Source organism: Silurus aristotelis (assembly GCF_946808225.1).
Source record: "Silurus aristotelis genome assembly, chromosome: 10".
NCBI classification, from domain to species: Eukaryota; Metazoa; Chordata; class Actinopteri; order Siluriformes; family Siluridae; genus Silurus; species Silurus aristotelis.
Genome location: NC_139583.1, coordinates 6,838,561 through 6,849,813, shown reverse-complemented (window position 1 = coordinate 6,849,813; position 11,253 = coordinate 6,838,561). Strand labels below are relative to the sequence as shown.

At 38.6% G+C, this 11,253-nt stretch overlaps 1 protein-coding gene across 1 annotated transcript; it reads right to left on the bottom strand.

Moving 5' to 3' along the window:
* Positions 1 to 9,203: 9,203 nt before the first annotated feature.
* Positions 9,204 to 11,044, bottom strand: rnf7 (ring finger protein 7). The gene is made up of 3 exons (XM_083553225.1): positions 10,826 to 11,044; positions 10,306 to 10,353; positions 9,204 to 9,585 (listed from the first exon to the last, which is right to left on the bottom strand). The coding sequence occupies exons 1-3, from the start codon at positions 11,001 to 11,003 to the stop codon at positions 9,467 to 9,469; spliced, it is 345 nt and encodes a 114-aa protein (XP_083409351.1). The 5' UTR covers positions 11,004 to 11,044; the 3' UTR covers positions 9,204 to 9,466.
* Positions 11,045 to 11,253: the final 209 nt, after the last annotated feature.

Below are 11,253 nucleotides of genomic sequence, written 5' to 3'. Positions count from 1 at the left end.
ATCTGCCAGGAAAAAAAACTGAGGAGCCAAAAGCTGCTCAGAGGCAGTTAAACAGGCAAACTATGTCAGGTTATTAGAGATTATTTATTTACATATTTTTTATCACACACACAAGCTGATTATCACTAACACATTTTGTTACAGAGGAAAATTAACATCTTCAAACATCTTGTTGTGATATAAATAATACTTTGTTTACGCGCTATTCGAAATGGTTTTCGCCCGTTTGAATCTAAGTGTCCCTTTTGTTTTTTTCTCCACATTTTATTCCCGTATTCTCAGCATCACTCTCAGGTTTCCTTTAGCCTTGCGAAAAGACTTGCTGCTTTTAAATCTCAACAAAGCAAGCACTTGACCTGAAGTCTGACTCGTACATTTAACAAATAATGTACAAAATTTTCCAAACACCATCATTGCTCTTCATTTTTTTCAACTTTTTTGCAAAAGTCAAAAGGGTGATATCATTATGAAGTACTTTTCCCCCTTGTTTAACTTTACTGAAAAGTCTAAGTTTAATTTTAACCCGAAATTAGACTGAATTTAGAGGAAAAATATTTTAAACACAAACATTATCCAGTGGAAAGAATGTAGCCATGCCAATGACACCACAAACTGAGGATAAATGCATAGTAGTAGTAGTAAAGCTGCAGGCCTATACATCGACTTAATAAAAATATCCTTGCCATAGGCACTATTTCAATAAAGACAAAGAAATACACTGATTTGATGTAATGATTTAAAATCACCAAACCATCAATCTTGCAGAGACAGAGTGGAGTTAGATCTGATCTCTGCCTGTGCTTCTGGGAACATGTAAGTATATGGTGTGGAAACAATGCCAGATATTTACACAGACAACTAATCAAAAAGTCTTGCACTCTTCTGGATTTTCCCCTCATGTATTAAGGAAGTCGTTGTTTTTAGCGTATGCTTTTTTTAAATTTACTAGAATGTCTGACAATTTCTGAAAACATATTCTATAATTCATTAGGTCAGGGACTAAGAATCGCATTAAGCTAAAACCCTGTTCGGATCAAGTCAGCAAAGCAGTAATATAAAGTATAAAGTAAGGCAAGGATGTGTTAACACAAGTGCTTGGTAAAGAGGCAACTCTTTACTCTTTTTTTCATGACAACAAGGAGAAATTCATTCTATGACCTGGCTGCCAGGACAGAGAAAACTCTTGATGCGTGACTTTCTTGTACCATGAAGGATGGTGAGTCTAGAGGCTCAAAGGGAGTGTGGTGCCAGGATGGGTGTGATATCTGCTTTTCGGTGGGTGGGAACTAGTCTGTTTTTGGTTTTGTTTGCAAGCATCAGGGCTTTAAATCTGATGCGGGCAGCTACAGGAAACCAGTCGAGGGAGAGCTTGAAAAGTTTTAAAACAAGTCATGCAGCTGCATTTTGGATCAGTTGCAAGGGTCAGATAGTGCACAAGGCCAGACCTGCCAGGAACAAGTTGCATTCATCCCATGGAAGGGCTATTTTTAGGCACATTGTGGTTTGAGTTGAATATTGTTTGGGTTTTGTCCCACCCATTGTGTTTACTTTATTATTTGGGCAATCAGAGATCTTGATGCATAAAAATGCTGATTGTCAGATTTCGGAGTTATGCAGGTGTGTTCTTGTCTCAGCTCTGACAAGTCAAACTTATTCACACGCCCAATCTCATCATCTCATCATACATGGTTGCGAAAAAACCCAAACAATATTTTACCCCCAAAACAGCCCATCCATAGAATGAATGCAACTTTCTCCTCCAAATTTGGGTTAAATTTGAGCCAAAAATCTGTATGTATAGGTAGTGCTCCTAATGAAGTTTAGAACACCTTCAGCTCCTTCCTTCCCGCCATAACAACTGCCAATCAAATGACACCACAGAGCAAGAATGTTATAAGTGCTCTGTGATTAGATTATAACTTGATACACTCTTTTCCACACCTGACATGTTGTATTACCATCTGTTTTGGGTGAAAAATGAGATGCATAAGGCAATAAGCATCCTGATGGGACATGCTAAGCAACACTGTGCTTCATCTTCTCTACGCCTTTGATGCTTTTGTATCTAATTATCCCATAATGCTATTACACTACTACATTTACAAACTTCCATCTGCCTGCCTGTATTCCTTTACAATTTTATTCACTCTTACACGCACACACACACACACACACACACACACACACACACACACACACACACACACACACAAGAGCAAGAAAGCTTCAGCCAAGCCTCAAGACCACATAAGCGGGGAATTACAGTTTGTTTAAGTACATTTGCACATGTAATACTATCTTAGTGTTAGGGATTTTGGTTTATTCTGCATAATTTGTGTGCATAGTCTCCTCCAACTTTTCCCATTTATCTGTCCTTGGCAGAAGAGTTTACAGATTTTCTACCTTGTAAAAACTGACATAAATGTTCTGTTAATCGCTTAGCTGCCATTGAAATACGTCCTGAGCGGAAGAAACTGACTTTATTTAGAATATAGTAGATAAGATGACAAAGAGAGAGGTTTTATTCACAAATATCTTAAAAAATTTAGTCAAATGAATGACATTAACGATTTAATCCCTGTAGACATTAATGTTATAACACTATAGACCTGAGGGGAAAAAAGATTCTGAAAAGTATCTGATGATGCAGGGATCTAGGGATCAAGTTCCACACAAATCAAGGATACCTAAGGATAAGAAAACAGTAAAAATGCCTATATAGTTTGATGACAAAAAAAAAAGATGGAAAGACAGAGTGAGAGCGAGAGAAAATTCATGCGGTTGGTGTATGGTGTTGCTTTTGGACTTGGATATGGAATTCACTTATTTGTGGAAATGTCAAGAATTCAAGCAACGAGCACTACAAAACTGAATGTAACAAAGAACAAATAAACGCAAGCTTCAGTGGTAGAGTAAACTGATGAGTATGGTCGAGCAGGGTCATGGCAACCCTAGCCTGTAAACGGAGCAGAGATGGCAAAAGTACACTCATCCTTCACTCAAGTAGAAGTAGAGATACTCATGTTTTAAAAGGTAAAAGTTGAAGTTCTGACTACACTTTTTTTTACTCAAGTTAAAGTAAAGAAGTTTGAGCTCTGACATGTACTTAAGTAAAAAGTAGCCATTACTACTACATGTTTTAGTGTCACGCTGGTAACTGGACTTCATATTAACATATTTATATGAATTAATTTCAAATTTTGTTACCTAATGAATGTATACAGGCTGAACAGCCACCATATAGAACACAAGCAGAGTTGAAAAAGCTGCACAATCACAAGAAATAGATTGATGGGTTAAACAAATATATTGATCATGTCACCAAATAGTTTAAACGATAAATATTTAAATGACAAGTCTGGTTAGAAAATGTACGAAGTAGAAAGTACAGATATTTGTGTGAAAATAGTGAAGTAAAGTACTATAACAAAGTAACAGCAGCCACATTCACTTTCCTAACTTCTAGTAAACGTATAAATCACTGTAAACTTTACGGCCTGGGAAGGGAACAGTTACTAAATGAGTTCACCTTTTAAACCTAAAGAACTAGCAGTTCAGTAACCTCTCAAACAGAAAAGGTTTAAAAAAACATATTCTTCTTGTCACTGCTATGTAGCTGCTTTAGTATGTAATGACTAGAATTGTAACAGTCTTTTAATAAAATATACCTACAGACAATATGTTTGGTTTCTTAATCATTTTTTGCTGTTTTTACTTTCACACAAACATTATTTATATATTAAGCTCACATGACAGAGAAGGTCCATGTTCATTAATACTAACATTCAGTGATGTGCAGTTTATTTACAACTTTCATTCCTTCATCCTTAGTAACTGCCTCATCAGGGTCACTATAATATGTTAGATATTTAGTGTGTTTACATTAGAATCAACTAAATATTATTAGGGTCAAACTAAATAGAAATAAATTCATTAGAAAGACTCACGGGAAGGTATAAAAATATACAAATGTTAACTGTAGAAATGGGATTAAAAATACACACATTATGATCTGGAGTGATGCAGCTGAGGTTGAGGAACTTTCAGTGCCTGTATTCATAAACAGTGCTGCTATTTCTACATGCACATTTTACCCCCCAGTGTTTTCAGACAGGGGCATAGATTTAGGGTTCAAATATTAGCACATGTTTAAATGCTGATACAAATATGTAGCACTAAACACATGAACAAATACAGACAGTGAATGTGATTAATTAATTGGCCAACTGAAAAGGTGTATTGTCGCATAGCAAAGCATTTTGTTATATACCGTGGCATTCATTCTATAAATCTCTGAAGTGATTTTAAATTCTAAAGTTAGATCATTTTGCCAAAACACATTCCCTCAGTTGGTGATGGGGAAGAACAGCATTGTCCAATATTTTGTTGGCTGTGAAATAGAATATGACTGCCATGGTTTTCATCATTAACATACTCTTCAGTGAACCCTGGCAAAGACCACTCCAACATGATAGAAGTGTTTCATTAAAGTCTAAAAGATAACTTTCTTTCCTCCAGGAAGACAAGTGCATCCAAAACATGCAGCAAAATGTATTTTATCTGTCACCTTGGGAGTTTTTATCTTGGGGAAGATAATATTATACAGCTGTTAATTGCAGTAAGGCAACAATTTTCTAGGGAAACTGCTCAGTTCTTCAAACTTTACATGGAAACACTTCACACTTACACACACTCATTACTCAGAGGTCAGCTTTATCCATGCACTTGCATTTGAACACACACGAATGTAAAGAGAGAGGCTATAAAAGAGAAAGTGTTTAAGCATGTACAGTCTGGCTTATAACAGAAACATTAGGTGATAACATCCCGAAGATGAGGCTCTTTGAAGGTGCGACAGATCGTGTCGCAAACACGACTTCAATTACTCGTGCTGCCACTTTGATCTCACATGCCAACTGCTCCTGCGAGTCAGAGTGTGTGTGTGTTCTCTGACTTTAGATAGAGTGCGGCTGAATAAGTAGATGTTTCACCGTCTACACACCTTAAATGTGTGTGCATGTGTGTTTATACCAAAGACTGCACAAGGTTCTGAAGACATTTTTCACTGCTTTGGATTAAGGCCTAAGCTGTCCATGTCATCTCTTTCCTGTGTGTGTGTGTGTGTGTGTGTGTGTGTGTGTGTGTGTGTGTGTGTGTGTGTGTATGCACACTCACACACACTCACTGAAAAAAACTGTCCTGAGACATCTTAGTGGGAGTTTTAACTGTCATCATGTGAGCCGCAGATGTCTCCCTGTGTATTCTCCTCATCGCTCAGAGGCTCTTAAATTGAGTCTTAGGTTTCCATTAATGTGGCTACTCTAAACTCTGAGTCACCACTTCACTTCTTATCCTTTACAGCCACAGGAAGATCTTGAGTGGCCTTCTATAGAGCTCTGATCTCAACCCTACTGAACACCTTTCGGATGAATTGGAACACCGACTGCACCCCAGGCCTACTCACAATACATCCTACACCACTTCACTAACACCCTTGTGGCTGAACACAAATGTCCACAGACACACTCCAAAATCTAGTAAAACATCTTCCCAGAAGAGAGAAGGAAATCATAATAGCAAATCGGGACTAAATGTGGAAGGTGATGCTCAAAAAGCACATAATTATAACCAGGTGTCCGCAAAACTTTAACAAAATAGTGTACATTGGTAAGAAGTGTCGTGTTGTTTAAGGTAAAATGAAGGATGATATAGTAAAACGCACACTATATCGACAAAAGTATTGGGACACCTGACATTTCTTGCCATATGTAGCTCTTCCCCAAACTGTTACCACAAAGTTGGAGTCACACAATTGTATAAGATGTCTTTGTATGAGACAATACACAAAGGTATCTCCATGAACATATGGTTTACTTAGGGTTAGCGTAGAAGATCTTGAGTGGCTTTTGGAATTGGAACGGTCTAGGAGTGCGCCCTATGCCTCCTCACCCTACATCAGTACTGGTACCAGACCAAAGTTCTCTACAAGCACACTCTAAAATCTAGTGGAACATCTTCCCAGAAGAATGAAGGTTATCATAACATCAAATGGAGAATAAATGTGGGATGGGATTTTCAAAAACCACATACCAATGGTGAAGAACCATTTTTTTTTTTTAGAATACCTGACCTGTTATCTGTGTAGCCCCAGATCATTTTTACATTTCCAAACACTCCTACAACTTTCCTGCAGTATTAATACAAACATTTCTGTTAAACTGACAAGAACGTGCAAGCGGACCACCCCATTTTCAGAACATTTCTGATGAACCTTTTTAAAACAGGCCACATATTTAGCAAAGGTGCTGATAATGTCTCGTGTTAGCTCCGTATCTGTTTGCTTTTATTGCTGAGATGTGTTAGCGGTGTGTCAAAGCATGAGGCAGGCATCTGGTGGTGGAGGGTTTCATGTTAGTCCCGTGTTAGCAGCCATATGTCAGCTTGTTAAATGAGATTACAGGACACTGGCCGTGTGGCTGAGAAGAAACATGAGCCTGAAACGGTGGCGAGGTACCGATTGATGTCTGGATAATATAAAACTATCTAAACACTTAAATGTGATAAAACAGTCTTCCAAGTAGCTGAGAAAAGAAAGTGTCATGTTACTCAAATTTGGCATGTACGTTTACATACAAGTCATACACTCCTGTCGGGTCCAGATGGAGAAAACGGTAGGAGTGAAGGGTGGGTGACATGATTATTTGTAAAATACTGACGATGCGGTAAAAACCCTTAGGATAGTAAGGTGTCAGTAAACGTGTCGTTCTGCCATTCTCCATTTATTGAAGAGAAAACAGTCTTCCAATATACCTTTAATACAGAGAAGACAAGCAAAGATCTATTCATGAGCAGAAACGCTGACAAAAGCTGAAACCACTGTCAAAAACCAGTGCAGAACAATCTCATATTTCAGAGAATGGAGATCAAATTCATTGAAGCTGAAATATTCACTACACACCTAATAACGCATTCTAATCAACTCGAGTACCTAAATCAGTAAACTTCTTCTCTCCATGTCTAAAATCAATGACCTCTGATTTAAGAACCTCACCCTCTCCCACGTAACACAAATAGACAAGCCTTATTTTCCTAATGAGACCAGCAGAGGCTATATCCGTCCATGCCCTCTCGCACTAAGGATAAAATAACAGACCGTGTGGCGAAAGGGTGCAGCCAAATGGAGCTCAAGCACGGAAAGTTCGGTGAGAGTGCATGGCATGCCTTGACCCGAGCGTTCCATTGGACTCAGTGGGAGGCTGTACTGGTGTGGCAGAGGTGTCGTCCAAGACCATGCAGGACGGGACGAATATCTGCTCGGTGACCAAATCCACATGCTTCGTTCCCATCTTCATACGTCCCTCTTTCTTCTTTCACACAAAGCTCCTCTTTAGTATTTTATATAAAAAAAAAAGCTTTAGTCTCTGTGACAAACACATAAAAACCGAGTACGGTGACGTATTAATGTTAGAACGAGGCCTATTCTTTGGTCACCATGATGTGGTTACATGTTTTTTTGTTTGTTTTTGTTTTTTAAGCTTAAGGCCATTTTGAAGCCCAAGCTAGATGCAACACATCCGTCCTTCAGTGGAAGCCTATGCGCAGTCATTTTTACTCTGATGATCCTCACACTAATTTTGTAAATGCAAATTATTACTCAATACTATCAGTAAAATTATCAGCTAGCTGATAAAATAAAAAAGCATGTGGATTTGGCTCTTCTATTGATCTGTTCCTCAAACTAAACCGCAAAAAGAATTTCTTTTTATGTGATTGTTTTTAAATGTAATTTTTATTTTTTTCCTCCATGCCACTTTTGTTATAGCTAACCTCTCACAATAATGGGTAAAAATTACATTAAATAATTAATGGTTGTTCATGAATTTACATAAAGTACCTTTTGGTGAATGGCACATCTGAAATCTGTTTATATGCTTGATTTGGTCGATCAAAATAATAAATAAGAATGCATGTCTACCAATGATAAAGGTAGTCATGAACTTCTCTGAAATGATACTGCATAATATTTTTTTTAGTCTAGCAGAATCACTTAACCAAACCAAACAGTGCCCTCTACTGGATAAACACCGACATGACAATTGGTGCTTTTAACTCCACATGGAGAACATTCTGCACCAGACTAAAAAAACAAACTGGTGAAAACGTGATTGTATTGATGAGAGTTACACACCAAGTATCACGTTCGGAACCCGGTTGTTCGGAACGTTCGGAACCACTGCTGCCGGTGTTACACACAGTCAGAACTTAACTGTATTGGTAGCATTACACTGCCCTCTAGTGGCCGTCATATACAACATACACATCTCAATACAGTGATGTACAACTTGCAGAAGATTTTCATTGGGACACGAGAACGACGTGCCAAACTAAAGATTATTGTGCAAAAATACTTTTTTTTAATGCATCCCTATTGCACTCTCTAAACTAACTGGAATTAGTTCCTAGAACTGCCTGAGAACATTTTCCTCCCTCTTGGTTTCCTCCTGAAAGTTTACTTTGCAGAACTGCATCTTTCACGCTTCGTTGCTCGTTACGATTCAGAGAACGCTTCTGTAACCTTTAAAATAACCTTGCTGCATTACTGCCAGTACTTCAGAGAATATTCTCCTAACATTCGGTTAACCTGTGAATTATTTAAAACTTTCAGGAACCACAAACCACCATGAGATGTTAATGCAAGGAGAACATTTTCTGAAAGATCCCAAGATCAACTTGAGTGTCAAAGTTTACAGTGACAGCATTTTTCAGATGCTCTTATTCAGAGCAACTTACATTTCTCTCATTAATACAACTGAGCAGCTATGGGGGGTTAAGGGCCTTGCTCAGGGGCCCAGGACTAGCAGTTTGGTGTGGCCAAGAGAGGAATGTATTTAATATTTTTTACAGATAACTATACATAAATAATAAAGGAAAACTAGAATAAACTGATGATCGAAAAAATAAATTAACTGATCATTTGACAGACTTCAGATATTATAAATAGGCAGAAAACTCGTATAATTAAGGCATGTCCAAGTTATTCTGTACTTTTACACTAGTAAAAACCTGCGGTCTATACCACAACATACCACTAGATGGCAGAATAGCAACACTAACTTCTGCATTGAATTGAATAGCACTACAGATGGAAGATGAGTACCAACGTCTGGCCTGTGTTCTCACTTTCCAAAGAAAAAGACGCATCGTTTCCTTTAATACGTTACTTTTATTTCAACAGACATTCAACACTTTTACAGCCCGTTTCATAGGCTGCAGTGAAACTAGCGCCTAAGTCTCAAGTATTGTTCTGTACAACTCAAAGCATCACTTGGAGTTCTAGTAAAGTCCAAACACATTATTTTACAGTCACAGACATACACACACACTGCAGTAGAAGAGTCAATCAGACGTCCTGAAGCCAGACGAAGCTGAAACATGTGAAGAACACGGTGGATGTTTGAGGACATCCTCATTTGCCGATCCTCTGCACGACCCAGTCTTGTTGGCACAGTGGGCACCGGTTGTTTTGTTTTACCCACAGAGACATGCAGCAGTTATGGAACGAGTGGTTGCATTCTCCCCATACGACTGAGGGAAAGTAGGAAGACAAACAGCCGTAACATGGCAATGCAGACACTAAATACTATAAGACACACATCTTATCTTCAAGTCTGTACGTAAATGTATTTCATTTATGGCTATAAAACTTTATACACTTTATGGACAAAAGTATTCAGACACTTCCAGCCATGTGGAAACTGTTACCAAGTCAGAGACTCAATTGTATTGAATGCAGTAGCATTAAAACTTGTTCCGACATGAAGATGCCTCTGTGCACAAAGCTAGCTCCGTGAAGATGTGCTTAACACGGGTTGGAGTAGAAGAACTTGAGTGGCCTGCTATAGAGCTCTGATCTCAACCGTATTGAACATAATGATTGGGAATGCTGACTGCACCAGAGGCCTCCTCTCCCATCAATGATCTTGTGATCTGAACACTGCAATCTAGTGGAACATCTTACCAGAAGAACTAAAGTTATAACAACAGCAAATGATGAGGTAATGTGGAACGGGATGTTCAAGAGGCACATGCGAATGGTCAGGTGACCCCAAAACTTTGTACATACAATGTAAATAAATTTCAGAGGGAACACTTAATAAAGATATATGGATCCTTCAAATCCTTTTTAGATGATAAACCTTTTTGGACACGTGGAGAACTGGAGATGTTAAAAAAGTGTCTAACAGACTAACAGACTGAAGACAAGATGCACTTTTGTGTTTTCAATTAAATCTCTGTTTTTCTTACCAACGCAGTCCTCCTGCTTGTTTTCTGCCTGACATCTTAAACACGCATCTGCAAGATAAACAAAGAAAAATGATTTGGTAGATTTGTATAGTAGACTATTCTGAGCACTGAGGTACGCGTGTGTCATTAGTATTGGATAAGCATATTGTTAGCAGTATGCCCTAAAAAAAAAAACCTGAACCATCAAGTATCAAAGATACAGTGGTGTAAAAAAGTGTTGGTATTGATATATTTTTTTGCATGTGTCACACTTTAATGTTTCAGATCATCAATCTAATTTAAATATAAGATCACACAAATGAACACAACATGCAGTTGCAAACACTTTCACACAGGGCCATGTAGTTTTGGATTTAGTTTTGCTTCAATAATAAAAACTGCAAGTTGTGTTCACTTGTGTTATCTCTTACTAATATTTACATTAGTGTGATGATCTGAAACATTAAAGATGTGTAATAGAAACAGCTACTGGATTAAACAGCTTTAATAGCCGCTTAGCCCCTGGTGTATCCACACTCACCCATTACTTGTACCCTACAAATGGCGCAGGTATCACACTCGACATCCCAGCTCCACATCGCCACCGCATTCCACTTCTTCAGAGAGAACATCTTATCACCTCCCGACTTGGATGAAGCCGATGAACCGTGGTGTGTATGCGCTAAACCCGGCTCCTCGCACTCATCCATCTCCGCCATGGCCCGGGTGCAGCATTTACAAAATGGCCGCCGTGTTATGATCCTGCACAGGAATTTCAACGAACCCGCCCGCTGCTCCACTCTGATTGGCTAACTGATGCATACCGTCCAATCAACGGGCTGCTATGCAAATTAGACTTTCCCGAGAGGGCGGGACTTTTTAAAGGTGGGTGGGTTTAGAAGACAGGTTTCTGACGCCATCTAGTGGATGCCCTCGGTAACGATTAAACCCCGCCCACTCCTATGTTAG